The 21844-nt window shown below is 37.3% G+C and overlaps 1 protein-coding gene across 1 annotated transcript; it reads right to left on the bottom strand.

Annotated features, from left to right (window-relative positions):
* Positions 1-1421: 1421 nt before the first annotated feature.
* Positions 1422-19959, bottom strand: Unpg (homeobox protein unplugged). Its single transcript, XM_071704281.1, has 4 exons — positions 18361-19959; positions 15230-15547; positions 4273-4586; positions 1422-2861 (listed from the first exon to the last, which is right to left on the bottom strand). Exons 1-4 carry the CDS (start codon positions 18641-18643, stop codon positions 2394-2396), a joined length of 1383 nt encoding a protein of 460 aa, XP_071560382.1. The 5' UTR covers positions 18644-19959; the 3' UTR covers positions 1422-2393.
* Between the last annotated feature and the right edge of the window lie 1885 nt (positions 19960-21844).

The raw sequence follows: 21844 nt of genomic DNA, 5'->3' as shown, positions 1-21844 counted from the left end.
GAGTCGCTCTTTCCGCGTCCTCCGGGTAGGCGTGGCAGCGTCGGGAGAGATGATTTATCCCTCGCGCGAGGCGCAGTAACTGCCGAGATCGCCGGCTAAACGACCGCGCTGGTCCTTTTCGTGTATTAACCGTAATGCACTCTGCCTCGCCATTGTGTACACTGTATACGATCCCGATCCCCCCCGTCCCCCTTTGAGCCCCCTTCAACCCCCCCTTTGAACTACCATCTTTCGTTATTTCTCCACCTCTCGTCTCATCTTCTTCTGCATCTTTCTAACACATTCTTGTTGAATATTTCTATTATTTACGAAAAATATTTCTGGCTCTCGAAGAAAGTAGAAAAATGTTACTTTATTGAGATTATCGTTGCCGTAACTTGTTCTATTTTTGCTCCTTGGCGTCAAGGCTAAAATTGGTAGCTAATACACATATATTGTTATTTTATATTGTCGACTCAAATGTGACTTTGTTATTGTTAGAGAATATGTCGCATTGATACAGAAATGGTAAAATAATTTTAATATACATAACGAAATATATTTATACTTGTTTATATTCATTTAATAGTGGTGCATTTTGATAATCATAATATTGTAAAAAAATCCTTGTGTTAAAAAAAAACACGATAATTATTATTGCGCCTTAAAAAATAACGTCGGTGTTTTAACAAGTACAAAACTGGATTATTAAATTTAATAATTGCGTCATTGATGCTACGTATGTACTCGTTACTTACCTAACAGAAGAGATCACCTGTCCTCAATTATCGCGCCGGGAAAAATTCGACGTTCGTGTATTTCCATCGCGCTTCCGCTTCGAAAGTCACGGCTGTTCCGAGTCAAAGGAGGCTAAATCGAATTAGTCGGCTGACACATTGACGTGTTTTGCATCGTGTATCGTCCTACAGTTGCAGCAGCGGCCCGACCGAACCCGGCATATGGGGTCACGCCTACGAGGTGAACGAAGGGGGGCCCCGATTACGGCTGCAGTGGATCCCTTTTAGAGGGCTCGGGGCCCGCACGCGCCGCACAGCCCTTGCGAAAATGCGCAATCCGCCGATTTGGGACGACGGAGGTGATCCCGTGGGAGCACCCGATGACGATGAGTCGACCCGGAACGGCCCCCTCGAGGACCGCGACGAAATTGTCAAAACAAGGCGAACGCGGGAGCCCTCGATTAGCGATCTCTTTCCGAAACTCCGTCGAAAATCGACAAACTAACTTGGAATATGGAATTATTAAAAACCCGTTAGAATAATGCTGGATTTGGGATATAAGACTTTGAGAATCTAACATGGTTTAAGATTTGTTACGTCATCAACGTTGCAACCCTTGATTTCTAAAGATTCTCGTACGCCAAGACGCATCTCCAACAGATCAATTACACAATTTAGCTGTTTGATCCCTTTAAAGCTCAGATATACTTTTCCGATATTTTATTGCAACAATACAATCTGTATAAACTTTTCTTACTGCGTAAACATTTTTAGATGCCGAAGGGCTGCGCAAGTGTCACTCTTCTAACGAGCCGTCTTCTTTGATGGTAGGTCACAGTTGTACCGAGTGGGCATAAGGTATAGAAGGCAAACGATATATATTTCGGATTACACTCGCACGTTTTATTGGCCGACACGATATTACAACGTATGCAAGTCTATAGTCCGACATTTTGTGCGCTTCCGCCTCATTGTGACGTTTCGCCAGTGTAATGCAGCTGCAATGATCGCACGGCTGATCGATACGGGATATCGCTACCACGTAATAGTTGCCCACCGCGCCGAGCTGAAACCCACTGCTTAACGTAAACTATCTACAGCAAGTACAAGCTACGGTTTGTTTATGCGAAGTTACTATCTACGTGTACGTGTATATTTACAACTTCCAGGACTTGTTATTTACAATGCGCGCGACGTGAAGTCTCGGAACCCCTCGGTTTTCGAAGAATCACTCGAGCACTCGAGATACGAGTTGATCGACTTTCGCGTATTTAGAATATCTGGACCGATGCAATAGAAAGCAAATTGAGTAGAGGGGAAACTAACATATCATGGAATAATTACTGAAAATATAAAAAAAGATATTTGTTTCTTATTTTTCACGCACAACGATCTGACTTCAATAAAAAAAACTGTTCAATTCAGTGTCTTTTGTCTCAGCGAGCATTTCAATAGATAAAAGTTATACAAGACAAAGAGAAAGTTTGTGCTTATCTTCTTATAACGTTTCACATTTGTCATTGCTGCTTTTAAACTTTTGATCAACATTATATCCAATTTTACAACGAGAACTCGACTTCGTCTTATCGCGCGCGCGTTTTACACCGGTTATCGATCTACCTCCATTCCTCTCGTGTCCCGCCGTCGCACATCCAAGTTCATCGTCCACGACGTTCACTACCTCCCGGAGGACCCGAGACCGGCCCGATGCGCCGGCACCGCAAAGGCCCTTAAACCACCCCCGACCCCAATTTCTACCCCCATACCGGCGCCCAGAGGTGGCTGTACCTGGCCGGTCAGGTTCACCGATGTATTCACCAGTCCCAAGGTATCGCCCAACACCGACGACGACGCTCCCGAGGACCCACCCTCACCCGAGGACGACGTCGGTCTCGCGCGCGGCGCCCTCGCGCACTTCTCCAGATGATGGTGATGAGATCGAACTGCCAAACGGCTCACGTGCACCGGTATCGGCACTACGATTCTGGTACCGGAAGTATGCTGCCCCGTGGTACCGTTGTGGCGGCCAGAAACGCCGGAGGGCGCCATGGCCGCCGCCGCCGAACCAACGCCGACGCCTCCGCCGCTCAGCCCGGCCTTCACCCGTTTCCACTTGGCACGTCGGTTCTGGAACCAGATCTTCACCTGCGCCAGAGTTGTATCATTGATTTTAAAGTTATGTATGTTATAAGTTCTCTTTAAAAAATTGTACGTACATGATAGTGTAATTGAGATGATGAATAAAGGAACATTAGTGGATTTAAAGAAATCAAAGTCCGTAACATATTGGCCATCTAATTTTAGTACTAGAACTACCAACAATTTCATGTATCTTTATGTATATAAATAAATAAATATATATATATATATATATATAGTGGTAAAGCGCCAGACTCGTAACCACGAAGAATCGGGTTCGAATTCACCTGTGATGACAGGAATTTTCATATTCTAAACTGCACCCCTCCGAACGAGAAATTAATGGGGGAACTCTCGTGGGAGAAACTGAGCTCCGTCTTTCGAAAGAGAGACGTAAAAGCCTCGATCGAGATTAAAGAATTGCACATAAGTGGTGCAACTCGGGGTGTATTGCAGATTCATTTGCTGCAGTGCGCATCAGGTGCTTTATTATATCATCATAATGACGACGCTGGAAATAATTAAGAAATATGAAAAACAATGCTATGTTATGTAACGTGAATTGCGTATGAGTCCGCGGATTCATAGCAATTAGCGATGCATAACAAAGTACCGTTCCTCATATTTTTTTATTATTTATAGTGTATATAGTGATCATAGATCACACTATCTCCATATTGAGTCGCTCTATGTAGCCGATTGAGGCTATATAGATTATATAATATATATTATATGTTATAATAACATATATAATAATACTAAGTATATGTTATATATATATTTATAAATATTTTTTTCGAAGATACATGTATATACTATTAATCCCCCGTGTGCATACATTTTTTCGGTACCTTCTTAGTGCATACGTAAGTCTGTCACGTTTGACGCTATTTTTCCCTATCTTAAAGTATTTTAAAAAGTCCGAAAGAATTCACAAAACATCTGTCTATATTAAAGTTGACGATTTTATAGTCATTTTGATAAACATCGTTTATTTAATATTTTCTGGCAGGCTTGTAAGTTTTACAGTTACAAGCAGATATTATTTTGGCTCGAACGACGTAGACCCACGTGTATAGACGGAGGATTATAAAAAGAGATAAATTTAATCATTTACATATTGCAATAAAAATTTCCTGAAAAAGCATTTTCTAAATTTAAGTAATTAAAAAAACATTAGTAATAAATTATTTTTACTGTTTTGGTAGTTCTAATATTAAAATTGATTGATTATAATAAATTTTAATATTTTTATAAAAATTAAATCTCTTTCGGGATTACAAAATTTGGTTATTTCCAAGATCTGACTTGAATCTTGATTTATCTTACATTCTAACGATTTTAAATTATAATTCATCCCTCGATATTAAGCTCTAACTGTACAGCTCATCGATTATCGCTTTGGTCTGGCACTGACCTGCACCTCCGACAGCTTCAACGCGTGCGCTATGTGCGAGCGTTCTGTTAGGCTCAGGTACTTCTTGGCGTGGAATTCGCGCTCCAGCTCGAGCAGCTGTTCCGAAGTGAACGCGGTACGTCGCCGGCGAGCTTTGTTGCCACCGGCACCCGATGCCGACGAGTTCTGTCCGTTCTCTAAGGGCCTGCTAGGGCTTGGGGCGGCATTGCCGACCCCGCTGACGACACCGTCGGAAACGTCGTGACCCTCGCCGGAACCCGCAGCTCCGCCGACCTCTTCGTCGCTCTCGGCTGATACACGACCGTTTTCAGATCCTGGAACACGTAAAAAACATATAAAAAACCTGTCAAATACAATCTTTCTTTCTATATTTAATAACGAAATAATGTGTTGTTAAATTAATTTACATTACGCTTGCATTCTGTTAGTGAAATTGTTCAGTCGCTCATTACAAGCACAGGTAAAATATAATTCGCTTTCCAATTACAACATTATGTTTGTTAATCCATGACTGATTTTGTCAGCTATAAAAGCAAATAATAATTGTATTCAGTATTTGAAATGTATAGTCGTCAAATAAAGCCGCACAATTCCGAGGATTGAAATCCACGACTAACTTTCGCGACATTAAGTCATCAACGGAGAGTTTGTCGCTATCGAGAGAACATATCGCCGCGGTATGTATAGCCCGGCGGCTATTTAATATGCGGAGCAGATTGGTCGTTCCTTCATAAAAGTTGCGTTCTTCGATCGTCGGCAACGTTTTTCCCGTTCGTAATTTCCCGTACAGTGATGTTTTTTTCCCCCTTCATCCGCGAGACGGTCGAGCGCGGCATGCAATATGCACCGGAGATACGAAACAAAGTTACCCAGAGTTTAATGACTTCGTCGGGTCATTATTTATTGAAAATTATTCCTACATCGCGGTTATAAGTTTCCATTCGAATGGCTCGTGTTCGACTGATTCGACGATCGACTGGATGGGAACGGAAATTTGCGTCAACAAATGTCCACGAGAGAGAGAAACCTTTATCGAGAATTACCTTCGACATCGACATCGACATCGAGGACTTTTATATAAAGGAAACTAAATGGCAATTTTAAACGTTTCGAGCCGAAAATATACCTCGGGAATTTCCAACAGTTTCAAGTAAAGCAGACTAATTTGTTCTCTATAATTTATTAGCCTCGAAATCAATGAGTGAGACACAGTCTGTATTATTTATTTTTATAAATACAGTGATTAATTATTAACTATTAACGCGCTAAAATGACAATTGCAAACATAACAATTGTAAATGCGTTAGTAACTAACGGTTAGTTGAAAAAAAAATATCACAACATAAGATCCAATCAAGATAAATTAACATGAATTAAAATCTATGAAAGGTTATACACGTTTCTCTTAGAAAATTGTATAAATATAGAATGGTAAGTTTCTCCTTGCGCGCTGGATTTTCTCGAGTCGGCAACCGCACAACTTTTCCCACATCGCAACGTGGCCGGGTCGCATGATCAAGAGCCGGTCGTTATTTGCGGGGTGCATTATTTCCTGTTAGAGTTCGTTGTCAACGGTCAACTCGGCTATGGTCAGCCTGACTTATTCATCGGCCGCGATTCACGTCTTTCTTATCCCGAAGTTCGCGGGCTGCGACCGATCGCGCTCGCGCTGCTTATGGCAGCGCGTAACTTTCCTCCACGCCGGCCGGTTTGATGCACTCTCCGGTCGTTGATTTATTCAGAAGGTTTCGATTAGGCGAACGAAACGCTTCCGCGAGCGTATACACGGGCGTTGTCCCCTGCTCTGTGCCGTCTTTACACTTCGCGACGGAATCGAGCGTGCGGATCGATCCGCGAGAATGATATCGTTACATCCTCGTTTAGCGAGCCACAGCGCGGCGAGGCTTTTCCAGCGAATATAGTTATTGGAGCGTGGCTATAACCCGAAACTTAAACACGACATTGTATCGACGGTGTTTTGTTTGCTTGAAGCTAGCAATTCGACTCTTACGTGAATACAGGTTGAACGAGGCGACAAAGAATTGCGCATATATATGACATGAATCGTAAGGAAAGTTAACTTTTCACAATCGAAGAAGAAACCTTCGATATAAATATAACAAATCAAGTACACCAAGGAGAATTTAGTAAAACACGAATCCTAATTCAATATAAAACTTTAATTGCATCAAAATTGATTTGTTTCTCATTTAAATGGTTAATTATATGGACAATATTATGAAAAGAATATTAACTTTTAATTCAGTACGTTAAAAGCGACTTATGCAGTATTAAATAATTTTTTGTTAAATATTTTAACAAATACGAAAAATATCTGTTAATCCACGTAATAGGTAATTAGAAGAATAATAACAGTCGTTCAACATTCAAAAAGTAGAGTAATTTGCTCACTAATCGATTAGTACAAATTTACCCGTCAATTACACGAACACGCAACAGATTAATTGGGTCGCGGCATCTTTATTGATTTCACCTCAAGAAAGCTGCTGGTATCTGTGTCCAAAGTAATATTAAAATGTTATCGATTCGCCGTGCATAATAATAATCGGTGAAAATAGTTTGGCATGGCTCCGGAGCTCATGTTTTATTTAATCGCTGGCAAATGGCAATTATTGAAATCTGTCAATGACGGAGCCAGCCGGAAATCAAATCATTTAACGATCTTCATCACCGATTCACCGGTCATTCATGTCTAATTAATTTTCGCAATCTATTCCATTCTACCGTTTCCATTCTATCAATTGCTTTTGTTCGTCAGCTGACTTCCGACATTTTCTTTTTATTTGGGAAAGAGAGAGAGAGAAAGAGAGAGAGAGAGAGAGAAAGATTTGAATCTTTAACATATATTGAATATCTCTGAACAATTAGAATTGTGTGTATATTATTATAACAATTTTTGGAATTCTTAAATTTTTAAAGTTTTATAATTTTTCAATTATAAGAATTTAAAACTCATAAATTCTTAAATTCCTGAATAGGTAAGTATCTTCTTAGCTTCGTACTCTTAAGAATTCTGAGATTTTTAATTTTTATATTCCCAATTCTTTGTGAAAGTTAACAATCTTCCAATTTTAGGCTTCTTTTCATACTTGACTATTTTAATTCAAAGTTTACTTTAGATACATTGATTCTTAATCTCTTTTATTTCAAGAATGTTGATTCTTTTAATACATAAAAAAGTTTTAGAATGTAGTTCATAATAGTAAGTACAACGAACACGTAATAGTGAAATTAAACGAATTATCCTGCGGCCGTAACATTTCGCATAATGACATTCGGGGTTTCGATCGATCGGCGGAATCGTGCCAATCTCGGTATCGTTGTTACCAAGAGGCACTGTTTCTTTTTTTTCGCGACAAGTACGGTGCGGTCCTTCACGGAGCAAGATGCGATCCTCCCATATCGTGTCGGACGCGCCGCAGGATCTCCGTACTCGGGCAATGAATAACCAAAATTCACCGGCCGGGGAAACTGCGGGAAAAGCGAAAAAAAGCTCGGGGGGGTCGAGTGCTATCGGGTTCGACTGCAAGTACGGGTAGCAATAGTGTATAATAGTGGGGAAGCGATTTATGCATCTACGGTTTTCGTCAAGTGCAATGACTCGCATTAGTTCGCATTGTAATCAATTGCAACTGTATATTTTCCTTTAACGATAATCAAACTGTGACGTAAGTTGTAAATTGTAAATTAGAGAGCTTTCATTAAAAAGTTAAAATTTGAAAAAATTGTGAAAGATGCGAGAGACTTTATATAATGTCACATGAATTATATAGTTTCGTCGTTGTACAGCCTTAATTATATCTCTCTCTCCACACTTTTCTACGCTATTTTCATAACATGGTGATAAGGTTTCAATAGCCACGTGCACTTCTAGCCGTGCGGGAAAATACGTCCGGCTTATTAAACGTTAAGAAGGCAGGCGAGATTCGCGACCTCGTTCCGGAATAATTTGCTCGATCGCGCGGCCCGATATAGCGCCCGGCGGCGATCGATCGGCGAACCTCGCCGGAAGCAATTATCGGGATCGGGACGGAGGAAACGCTCATTCGTCGCTCCGCGTATCACTCCGTGAGTGTATTTTTGGATGTGCGACATGAAATTTCAATCGGGCTTATTAACGGGTCGCTCTGTCAGTTTGTGCTGTACGATGATGTTACCGGGCATCGCGACGATCGATATAGCTAAGCGCCAGTTCAACCGCTTCTTTATTCTCTCTCTCTCTCTCTCTCTCTCTCTCTCTCTCTCTCTCTCTCTCTCTCTCTCTCTCTCTCTCTCTCTCTCTCTCTCTCTCTCTCTCTCTCTCTCTTTTTCTCTCGTCTCTCTCTCTCTCTCTCTCTCTCTCTCTCTCTCTCTCTCTCTCTCTCTCTCTCTCTCTCTCTCTCTCTCTCTCTCTCTCTCTCTCTCTCTCTCTCTCTCTCTCTCTCTCTCTCTCTCTCTCTCTCTCTCTCTCTCTCTCTCCCTCTCTCTCTCTTCGCATATGTATTGCATGCTGCGAATAAAATATTATCTGTCTGTATTCTCACGTAATAGAAGAATAAAACACAGGAAGAGAATAATAAGCTGTAAGAGCAAAATAATGATATTTCACATATATGGAATTTTCTTGACTTTAGTAACAGAATAATAATTCTTTCTATAATCTCACGTTAACAATTTTTAAAGACTCTCAAGTCTCAGATAAAGCCCGAGCCAGAAAATGTTATAGAAAGTATTTTTTTCTTCGATTCTACATAATATATAATTATATGAAATAAATATGTATAATTGAAAAAAAGTTATTTTGTGAGATACAAGAAACAAGAAATAAAGTACTTTTTATAAAAACTTCTCAAGGAATTATGTGTACGTGTGTTCTTGTCTTAATTACAAAGACTTATATGTATGAATAATAACTTTGTAATTAAAAGAGAATACAAAATATTAGGTATGATCAATTAAAAATTCCTATTCAAGTATATTTTATCAAGTATATTAACAGCTTCTCTGCACGGAAGGACAATTAGTAATTCGTAAATTTATGGGCAAATGCGTATTCTCATTGTTTACGTTTAATCGTCAGACTATATATTATTGCAAATATTTCCAATATTCTGATTTTTAAAAGCAACGCTTTTTGCTATTTTGAGAATTTTCAATCCACGCGTGATATAACATTCATTAACGAACTTTCTTTATAAGTGTGTCCTCAATGTACGTGATTATGCTAATTGCTATATCGTCCAGCCGCTGGCAGTTATAGCCCAGGTTATACCGGTTGTATCATTAATTTTGCAACGCCGGCATTATAAATATCGCACGATCCTCAACGTCGCGCGACGGTGCTGGAAGGAATTGACGGTTTCCATTCACGGCAACAGTGACAGTTACTTTGTTACACGTTTCTGGCTTGAGAAGACCCGTCCTTCATACAATCGCCTTCATCTCGGTCGTCGTCCTGATGGCTATGAATGACGAATGACGTGGTCTAAAAGATCCTTTCGTCTCGTATGCCAAATCGAAATATGATTCTTCCGCTCGTCCGACGTGCGATACGCTAATCGGCTTCCCGCCGCAGAATCGGTGAGCTCGATTAAAATTCAAGTGGCATCCGATGATTATCTTTCCGTTTGTCGTTTTGATGTCATCGAATTAGATTCGAGTACGGCGCGGAAATAAGTAATTACAGTAATTACTTCATAATTTGTTTGTTTGTTCGTGCTGTAAGTAGAAATTAATAATACAAATATGAAATTATTTCTGTCAATACAAATAACATTTAAATAATTTTACAATTAATATAATAATTTCGTGTATTATTTAATAATCGGAATAGATCACGATTGTTTTGCGTTACTTACTTTAAATTAAATTAAATTAAATTATTGATTTTTCAGATAAATCACAGAAGTTAATATCAATTTATTATAACAGTTCCAAACGGAATCGTCATCAGAATATTAGAATCGTGAAGATAACGGCGTGTATATTTTGCAAACATATAAAAATAAAAAAATCGTTGAATTTCTATTCAGTATCAAAAAATATCTCATTGTTGTAAATGGTTTACAATTATTTATAAATAATTTTATTCTGTCCGGCGTAAATGTCACTTACGCTCCATATCATGTAAACCACAATTTAATTCACGGTTTAAAAGTATTATTCTATCTATCGGCGAATTCGTTATTTTCGAGATGAAACAAGATTTTATGAACGATTATTTGATTACCCGAAGCGACGGCGGATCGAATCGTTCCGCGTCGCCGTGAATGGAACTCTAAATTTTGCATAGGCACTCAAAAGCTCCGTTCGAGTCTTCCACATATCCAATTCATGTAGCCAGCTTTCGTGTTCTCATGATGAAAATGCCGTTAACACACTTTCCGCCGTGTCACATCTGGGCCATTGATTAATAATTCGCTGTTGAATATCGCGAGACTCGTTCTCATTTCAAAGTACTTATCATGTTACTAATCTAATCTTCAATGTATCTATATGATACTCTCATGGATTTGACATTTTCGTTCTCTTCAGTAATGAGGTCCAAAATGGCACATTTATGGTTCTGAGAATTAGATATATATATACCTTAAAAATTTAATCTACTTATTAAATATATTATTTAGACTATATGAAACGATTATATTTCCTCTCATGGAGAAAACTTTAAAAGTGTTTTTGAATTAATGAGTTACAGCTTTAATTTTGATACTTGAAAATATATTATACAACTTTATTAAAATGAATTAAACCGTTTATATTAAATACATTACTCTCTAATGTGTTATTTTTGTAAAGAACTCAATACCTTTTTAGCCTGTAGTTGCAAAAATTGTACAATCGGAAATTTCGAAGGATTGAGACATTGCAAAAGCAGAAGTTATTTTTAACTTCCCGTCGTTGGATAATAGTTTCGGCGATAAGATCTAAGCTATACGGCGTTGTGTATTTATGACGCATCGTCTCGATCGACGATCGCATTAAAATAACTGTTCGTTCGTGCTTGTGTAAAAATTTACCGGTGATCGAGAATAAAAACGATATCATTCAAAAATAGCGCGATGTGCAATTGATCGCATTGAACAATATATTAACTCTGTCATTTAGTTTCTTACATGCCGATTTGTTTCTAAAGAACCATCTAACAGTTTAACGGTCGATATGCGACAACTATTTTGAGTTAAATAATGTTATTTTATTTTATACATTACGATATATTATAGATTCACACAAATTATCCAGGGTCTTCACAAAAAGACGCAACACTTTTGAATTACTATATATTTATAGCACCAAACTTCCAGCTGTCTAGAATTGTTCAACGCCAAAATCATCAATGTATGTAATGCAGTAGCATAAATATAAAGTAATAATTATGTATTTACATAATAATTTATATGAAACTGCTGTAAAAAGACATGTACAAGAAAGATAAATACGTATAGTGAAGTGTTTCACTATACGTATTTATTTCATGTTAGAAAATCTGACAGCGATTAAATATATATATACTCATTAAAACATTAAAATTCCTGAACGTTACAGGAACGCTTGGTTTTTCAAAGTACACTATTTGACTTGTACACGGAAAGAACGGTTTTGCTGAAGTATCTAAAAATTTAGCTAGATACAGATCTGAAAATAATTTTATTGCACCATCAAAATAATTATAGTAGGTCGCTGAAGTTTCATGATAATGCTGTAAAAAATTTTAACATTTTAGCAATTAATTTAAGTGTTCTACATAATTATTTTGATGGTGGAACAAAATTATTTTCAGATTTGTATCTAGCTAAATTTTTAGATACTTCAGCAAAACCGTTCTTTTCGTGTGTAATTCAGTTCTTCATTTTTTTAAATATTTCCATTATTTATTACTTAACAAAAAGCTAAAAATTTTAATTTTTAAAATATATATACGATCTATATTTTATCAATTTCAAGAATCTCAAGATTTCTATTTCTAAAAAAAAATATAAGTTGGAGATAGTTCATATTTTCGGCCCATTCAACTCTCGCATCTACGTTGCTATTCAAGTTTAGAATCTCGATTCGTTTTTGGCATCGTTGAAGCGCAAATCGAATCAAAGTCGATATTTCAGAGTCTTCAAGCTCCCCTTGGCCTTCTTCCTTTTCCCCGATTTCTGTTGACAGGACCAGGATCAGTAATCTACGCATTGCGCGAGGACGCAATGCCCGCACGTAGGTGGATCGCGATGAATTCGTGGAACGTCGTGATCGCACCTCGCCGTGCCGTGACGATCGACGCACCGGTTCGGCGCGGTGCGTCATAAATGACCGATGACAGATTCCCCGAAGCCATTTCGTCTCGCATACGAAATCGCCGCCGGTCGGCGGTACATCAATAAAAAGTGTGTCCGGCCACGAATAAATGCGCGCGTCAGAGTACACCATCGGAATTGTCCCCACGGAAATACGTGATCGGCGATCGACGGTCATGTACATATCCTTTGGCTTTCGGCGGTCAAACGGCGACGCGCGTTCGGGGCCTTCCGTGAAATATCGTAAAAGTCCTTGAAAAAAGTGGATTTCCCGTTTGTCTTCATTTATTACTGTCTTAATAAAAGCGATAAGTATTCTATTCATATTTTACTTCTGTTACTCACACATCCTTACGTTGATCTATCGAAAAGTATACTAAATTTCTTCAAAGTAATTTTCTCTTCACTATCTTAACTTGGCACTACTTTTAGGGCCGGTTGTTCCAACCTTTTAGTAAACTAAATAACAGTTAAATCATATATATGTCTTTGTTTATCTTTTACATTAGACAAAGATAGACATATGATTTAACTATTAGTTAGATTACCAACAGGTTGGAACAACCGGCCCTTAATGTATTATAGTATTATACTGAACGTGTACAAAGAAACTTTCTTTTGGAAAAGTGAGATCGTGAAGGATTGTAGGAAGATAGAGCTATTTTCTCGAAAACGCATTATAGAAATTCGACCAGAACATACTTTGAGATCGAATAAGTAACATTTACTTCGCCAGTAAATAATTAATCTGATTAACAGTAAGGACTTCTTTAATCGACCTAACTGGTTGTCATTATACCTCGAGATATCACGAATATCATATCGTCTATCGCATCATATTGTTTCACGCACCTATACACATACAAGATGAGATCGGGCCACGAGAGCGCGATAATTTATGCACGCTACCATGTATCTCGATCCTTTGCGGTCGATCGTGGCGACTGCGATCGTGACCAAAGACACGCCACCGGAATTCGTAAACGCTCGGCAATCGGACCCACCGATTTCTCCCGTTTCGCGATTGGATTCATAGATCATTCTGTGTTCCTCTTTAGAGACTACCGATTTAGCGACAATATCTATTTCTGCGTTTTATGTTTAATGATTTAATGTTTAATTATTTTATACATGTAATCTCATTACAGCCTAATAATCTCTTCCTGAAGTATCTAAAATTGTGCTGTAATGAAGATATATATTGCCACAAGCACAGGATGAACTTATCTATTATGCACTAACAATCGAATAAAGATCGGAGAGATTACACATCAGACTAGAATTAACCCTTTCGCTCCTAACGCCAGCTATAGCCGGGATCCATGTGACGACCCGTACGTACGAGCTATAGCCGACATAGCCGTACTATTGGTACTAACTCCGCTTGTAGCGTATTAAATACAAGGTTTAAAATAAGGATAAAATATAATTTTAAAATAATTATTGTGCTTATGTAAATTCTGTTTTATTTTTATGCTTGGAAAATTATATCTTTACTGCAACGAGTTAAGACAGTGGAGTCACTCGTCGCTCCAAAGCGAACGCTGGCGATCGACGTTGCACTAGCAAAAGGGTTAAAGAATCTATTCGTCGACTGACTTTTATTCATTTCAAATTACTATACTATCAAAAGATTTAAGACTATATAATATGTAGTTATCATATCATGATCTATCACTCAAGACAAAGTATTCGTTTTGAGTGTCATATTGTATATGCTCTAAAAAACTGAAATTGTTCCATAACTTTTATAAGCGCTTGATGTAGTTGTTTTACTAACTTGTGACAAGTTATATTTTATCAATGTGCGTTATTTTCCATACATATATATATATATATATATGATATGTTTTTTTTTCATATATTTTCTTATTTACTTTCGAAGGCTGTAACGATATAATGGAAAGGCGGCGCGGAATGGTGAACACAGTAGGCGATCGTAGCACAGAGAGACGTGGTCTAGTGAGCCGGAAGATCCGAGTTCAAATCCGATCAAAAATTGTCGGTTTTTATTCGATCGCCACTTCTTCTCGGAAGCAGGGATGGTAACCCACCGAGAGTATAACTACAACATGACTTTCCAAAATATGTTGCATTCGGGTATGCAATGTCCGAAAGTGTCTCCGTGATTTTGTTGTTCAACGATTCCTCAAGTTGTCCTAATGTTCGCTAACAGTCTAGATCTTTCTGTATTAAATTCAGCTCGCAATTCCTTCAATTTGTTTTGAAAAGCCACGTTCGCTTCATGCTCGTCGGCTAATCCTTTCTCTTTTTATATACATATATATATGTATACGATTTTTTTACATATATTTTTTTATTTACTTTCGAAGACTATAACGATATAACGTACTTTTAATAATATATGTAATAATATTTCGTTCAAATTATTTAAATTGTGCATTTAATCATAAAATTTAGACAGTTACTTTAAAAAAGACTAACATGTTATAATATACCAAACTTTTTTCATTAAAAAAAATTGTGTATAAATCAATCCTGACAACACTGCGATAATAATTCGTAAATTTGACTGTTATTTATTTCTTCTGCACGCTATTATATCTTCAATGTAGTTTAGGAAGATTTCTTCCCAAATTTTTCATTTTTCGTCAATATACGGTGTCTTTTTTTTTATATTGCTTTAAAGAATGTTAAAGAGACATTAAACTCACCGTGCCGGGATTTAGAAAGATCGTGAGCCGGCGACGCCGGCGAACCGACGCTGCCGTCCTCGTCCTCGCTGTCGGTGAAGCTACTCGGCGCACGCTGATTCGTGATACGACGGCAACTATCCAGTGGATAGTATCCCTGCGGATGACTGGACGGCGGTGCGGAGGGCTGCGACAGTCGGCTCTGATGCAGTTCCGGGTGACCCGGGTAGCCGGCGGACGGATGTTGCGGCGGCAGCATCGAAATGCTGGATGCACCGCTGCCACCGTACATTCGCATCGGTAGCCAAGCGCTGTACAAACCAAGCGGCACGCCGAAACCTGCATAGACCAATTTATAATTGATAGATTTAGATAAACAGTCAGCAGATTTAGGTAAATAGGTGGATATCCATTAATAGATTTAAGAGTTGTGTATATATATAAACGCAACATAAGATTGTAATATATATATATATGTCAAGATGTAATGATATATGTAAATATATATGTAATGTAATGATATATGTATATATGTAAAGATTGTAATATATATATATATGTATATATGTCAAGATGTATGTATAAAAGCGATTGACCTAGATTTTGGCAAAATGCTTTTAATATAATGTTGTTTACTTAATCCTAAAATACCTACTTAGCTACTGATTTAACCAATTAAGCCAATTAATTATTCTGATTTAGTGATTAACATGTAATTATAAATATTTGAGACTAATTTAATTCAACTATATTGAATGACGTTAAAAATATATCTTCAAATTTGAAATAATACCTATAAATTTTTTATTAGACAAATATTCTTCATAAACACATATTCCATGTTTTTCATCTTTTGAAGATAATAACAAGGTATATTTTAGATCACAAAATGTAAAAAAATCCGGCTTCTTAATATATAAAACGCAGTAGATATTTACTAACGATAAATCCGCTCGCTAATGATAAACGAATAGAATCACAAGATAAATCAAATTTTATGTTTCATTTCCATTCATTCAGTCTTATAATATAATGCCCCTTTTTTAATTGCTAAACATTTATTTTTGCGACTAATCCATTTTTTTTAAGCTGACGTGTTCTTAATATTAATTCCATTTTTGTTCATTGTCGCTATATTACAATCTTCATTTTGTTACTTAAATTCTAGTATTACTGGCGCTCACGTTTATCCTTCTTTACTCAATTTATAGCATGAATCAATTTTCTTTTGTGGCGATGAAATCTGTGTCTGAATGTATCAATACGCAACATATTGCGATTACAAATGTGTAACGACAAAACTTAAAGCTAACTGCATCTTACTGCACCATACTGCATAAACTGAATGTGAGATACATAAGAAAAAACGGTAGGCTCTGAAGGTTTCAATTATGCACATATCCGTGATCGCAAATTATAGTCTGCGAAACGTCGCCAGCACCTGCTATCTGTTCACGTTTCGGGGCATCGCTTAGACACTACGGCGCCTTTAACTCGATGGAATAATATTTCACAATAATTATGTTATAATGTCTTACAACAATCTTGTATATGAACGATTGTTCATATTGTATCTCAATTGTAAATAAGAAAGACACATCGGAAATTGCGCGCGGTCTCCAATTAATAATTTTAAAGCTCAACACTGTTGTATGTCCAATGTTATGCAAACAAATATGATTTATTCTTTCGCAGAATGTAAATTTCAAGGACAATAGACAAGCAATTCAGGATATTAATAGCTTAAATTATGATTTATGGAAACACAAGCCTGATCTTAGTTTATTATTTTATTCTTTTGTTTAATTCGTTTACGTATATGTGACTCTATATAAATGTAATTATTCACATTTTTTATGTACATATATATAAAATATAGTCAGTCATTATGACAGTTATCGATGATCAGCCGGATTAACGCGCGCCATAATTCCTCCGACGGAAGATGCTATTCACAAACTTACCAGAGCACGTGCACATATATAGAAAAAGAGATTATATAAGATTATATATTTAATAATCTTAGCGTCATCTAACGTTTAAAAATTACATACTAAATAAGGAATTTTTCTTTTATTAATTGAAAGTTCCTAAAGTAGCTATCAATCTAATATGCATATGAAAGATTGGCAAAAATGCGACTATTAAAAAATTAGCTTCATATAGATTAATAAGAATTCTACTACTAAAATCTACTACAAAAAATCTACTAGAAAAATCTACTACAAAAAATTGTTTTAATAAAGAATCACAGATTCATAATTTCATATTTTTTATCAATTTTATCACGTTTACTATGGAAGATTAGAGAAAACGCTGAATGAACTTCAAATACTAGAAATACAGCAGACATGTAGATGTAACGCGGTCTCTCCTCGCTGCAGTTATCGATTCGCTCATTTTTATGTATTTGTAGCCATCGTATTTTAAGCCGCAGTCGCGACGCTACTCACATCCGCATCTTTTCCGTCCGAAGAGCCTTTATAAAGTCATTTATCACACTCAATATGAATTTTCTTTAACCGGCTCCATAAATGTAATAATAACTAGAATGCTTCACATACATATAACGAAAACAAAAAAGATCTCAATTTTAAGATCTTACACTTAGATAGAAATTTCCAATTCCAACAACGCTGCTTCTATACCTTCATATTCCGATATTTATAATAAGAAAACATTTTGCCGCGTTGGAAACTATAAATTAATCAAATACATATATTACTTCTACCCGTCGAAGATGTCTTGAAGGGAACAAAATTTTAACTAGCTCGCCACTCGCCATATTTCGGACCGCTAAACGTTTTTTGGCTTTCTAGTTTTCACGTAATAACATAATAATAATTTTCAAGTTTCTTTATAATATGTTCAGTTTAAACTCAAATCATTTTCTTGACCTGATATTATCATTAACATCTGTATTTCCAATTCCTACATTACAATCTTAAAAAGTATTAATTAGAATGAAAATGACGATGCGACAAAGTCGATCGGTCTCACGAACCGGAGTGTGGCGAATTAAGGACTCGAAAATAAGTGTGGCTGGTTAAGATTAAATAAAAAGAATCACACAAAGTTTTTTCCCCCAAAATTTAACTTTCCAGCGTCGCCGACTCAATTGTACCGATTGTGAGCAGGAAAAACGTGCTCACCGGAGGGTAGCGTGCTCGCCGCCGCGGTCGCCAGGTAGTGCCTCTGATAGAGCTGGTATTCCCGATCCCGGTGTTCTTCCTCTTCGCTGCCGTTCGTCCGGTCGTCCCGCGTAACACCGCCGCCACCGGTATCGTGATCCTCGCGCGCGCTACCGATCAAGCTCTCGATCGTGAAGGGCCGCGGCGTCGGGCGTCGCGCGTGTTTCGGCTCCGCGACCGACGACTCCAGCTCGTCGCTCGCCGAGCCGACGTCGAGCTCGGTCTCCTCCACGCTCACGTCCATGACTCCTTGGGCTCGATGGGATTAAAAATCGAGCGGAACCGATCTCTCCGGTACTACGTGCGGAACATAATCTTTCCCTTTCGCGCACAATAGCCGTTTTCTCGCGCGGTTCAAGGCGTCGCGAGATTAAAAAATAATGTCTTGCGGGAGTACTTCAAGAAAGTAAATTGCAGATTTAATTGCTGTTGTGCACTGGATAAGAGTGATATCGGAGTGGGTTTATTCAAATTGTCAGCATTGAATCAAATTGCAACGTTAGTTTAAAGTTGTTGATCAGTGTTGAGGTGCCTTATGTTTATTAACGATTGTTTTATAATACTTTGCATTATTTCCTCTCCAGTATTGTGTATTTTGCATTACAACAGCTATGGCACGTTTTACGATGAGCTTTAACACTTTAAATAATCGTTACTATCTGTTTATCAATCGTCTTCTTTTCTTCTATTCGACTTTTTTTACACAATATTGAAATATAATATGTAAAAATTATTGTTAATATCTATTATCACACTATTAAATCTTAGTCTTTTAATTCGGTATGGCAGTCGACGCGTTTAAGGTAATTCCTTTGCATTTCATTGACAATAACTTCTGTAGTCGTCACTATAATTTCCGGTGTGTAGTTGCATTTTACATATAAATCAATGTACTTTTGGCACTGGTCACAATCTTCTTTAATACCGTCGAACAAGTTTAAGAAAGCTTATCAGCTTATCACGTTTCGTCATCATCAATCCTTTCTTGAGTTTCTTGATTTGTAGGAACATCAACATTACTGGTTGTTGTAGCTATAGCACAGGTTTACGAAAATTATGACATCTAGGGATATAAAATCTGTGTCTTGTGAAAAATCGTATTTAATTATTGAAATGTAGTGTTCGGCTCTTCCGTGTATTATAACAGCGATAAATAAGACTGATTGAAGTCATAAATAGTTAAATATGTCTGGATCACCAATGTAATATGAAACTCCATCGGACATTTGCGAAATTCTCATGGCCGCACGTTATGTCGTCATTAATTATGACGTGAAGATCGTTGCAGAATATTGTTAATCATACAGAGAATCCGACAGGTCCCAATCATCAATCTTGCAGAGTTTTAAAAAGAATAAATTATTGTAAGCACACTCAATGACAATTTTTGCAGGAATTGTTCACGTCCACCTTTGTAAACCTTTCTTCTTTTTCTTCAACTTGACAAGTTGTTCAATTATGAACATTTCTGCACTATACGTTGACGATGACGATGACAATATATCGCCGGACTATAACACCGCGCACGCTATACGAGATATCGGAAGGCGACCGTATGACGCACGGGTCGACGAGCGACTGCCGAGGGTATAGGGCAAGGTATTTTAATTCGTGATTCCTCGGCATGCGCCGTGTCCCGACGTGGTGGATGGCGTGGCATCGTCGTGCCGACTTTTGTCCGATCCTGATTGGTCGCATTCGGACCAACAGCGTCGTCCGGCCGCGCCTATCGTCCGCGGATCCACCATCTTGGTGGCAAGGCTTTAATCCGAGGTACTTGCATTCGGATGCTTCGAGATTGGAAACGGTGGACAGTTCGGAAACGATCGTGGCAGTAAGGTCCATTTTTAAATATCACCTCGCGCTTAGACAGCGTGACGGTGCAATTAACTAAATAAGGCTTCTGAAAGATGAATGACGACGAGCTATCGGGAGTAGCTTTCAGAAACTAAAACTGGAGCAACTTTGAAAATCAACTTTAATAGAGGAAAATTTTGACAGCTTATTCTCTGAAAGTGAAACTATAATTATATGCGTAGGAATGTACAATAAAAATTATTACGTATTTACATAAATTGTAAAACTATACTTCTTACACTTGACATGATAATATTAATTAAATTTTATATAATATATTAATAAAATCGTTTTTTCCTCGGACTAATTAATAGTTTTCTACCAATAACTCATAAGAGATATTAGATTACTGCCATTTTAATAATTATTATATAATATGTTGTTCTCTAGTGTGTAAACAAAACAAAGTCCGACAAATCTCACACATTGAGATTACGACGGGGAACTAACGAGTAATTTGTAAGGTCCGAAAAAGTTTTGACAGGTAATTGACCAATTATGCTGTTTCTGAAACGTGAAGCGATCGACGTTAACGAGCTTGCTTCTTCCGCGGTCTATTTTGTATCCTCAACGTAGTGTTCCCCATTAAGTTATCCTTCACGCCACCCCCGCAGGGTGCCTCCTAACGAGCACACTTATCAAGACTGTTGTCTTACTTGATTCATCCGTGAAGATATTGACACGCGCTTATTCTTAGCATGGTTGCTTGTTGTTTGTCTCGTCATCTAATGGTCGTGTTCCGTTGTTTGTAGAATTATTGATTTCTTCTGTTGCGCTTTAACGTCATGGAAGAAAAACATTTTAATCATTTGTGTTTCATATGCCATATTTTCTGGAATTAATTATTCCAGCAAAAAACAAGCTAATTTTTTAATCAGAGAAAAAATATTATCCGGCGAAGATTTTGGATAATAAATTTTTAGTATGTTAACATTGCTATATAAAATAATTAATATTAATGTTAAATAGCTATTAAACACAAATGTATTTTTTTCATTGATATGTTCTTTTAATGCTACAAAAATAAATTGTTGTATCTGAGAAAAAATTTAGTTATTAAATTATAAATTATTATGTGGCAACGTCATTAGAAACATTACACGTTATTTCACGCGTCTCTCGTGCACGTCGAATTTTAAAATGGATTACGCCCAAGCATCGTTTACATCGTAGATGACTCCGAGGCGGCTATAATCGATGCATCACTATAGTAACGATACTATTTCGATACTCGTTAGCACGCCGTCACTTTAATTGGATCCTAAAGTTACCCAATATACATCGCCCACTCCTTAGGAAACACTACTCCAATGCTCTAATCTATATTTACAGCTTTAGTTATGTTGACTTAATGTTCGTTGATTGCATGCATAATCCGTCTTATATGTTATTGTTATACCAATTAGCGCAGTGTCATTCTAATCACAATTTAATGCAAAACGATCTTTTCAATTCAATTGCGAATTATATTTATTTTAATATTTATACATTATGTATTATATATTATATGATTTAATTGTGTTATTTGTTATTAACATAGATATATTGTAATTTCCCTAATTATCTAAAGAGAGATTATAATTCTATA

The sequence above is a fragment of the Temnothorax nylanderi genome, unplaced genomic scaffold (genome assembly GCF_030848795.1).
Source record: "Temnothorax nylanderi isolate EJ_2023f unplaced genomic scaffold, tnyl_v1.0 TNYL_tig0040_pilon, whole genome shotgun sequence".
In the NCBI taxonomy this organism is placed as follows: Eukaryota; Metazoa; Arthropoda; class Insecta; order Hymenoptera; family Formicidae; genus Temnothorax; species Temnothorax nylanderi.
This window is presented reverse-complemented; position numbering and strand designations above follow the sequence as displayed.

What these genes read in the sequence shown, in the direction of transcription:
- Unpg (XM_071704281.1), bottom strand. Translation starts at nt 18,643, where the DNA reads ATGGACGTGAGCGTGGAGGAGACCGAGCTCGACGTCGGCTCGGCGAGC. An exon ending in GGCGAGCACGCTACCCTCCG is followed by an intron (nt 15,548 to 18,360) that starts GTGAGCACGTTT and finishes TGGTCTATGCAG; the next exon opens with GTTTCGGCGTGCCGCTTGGT. An exon ending in TCTTTCTAAATCCCGGCACG is followed by an intron (nt 4,587 to 15,229) that starts GTGAGTTTAATG and finishes TACGTGTTCCAG; the next exon opens with GATCTGAAAACGGTCGTGTA.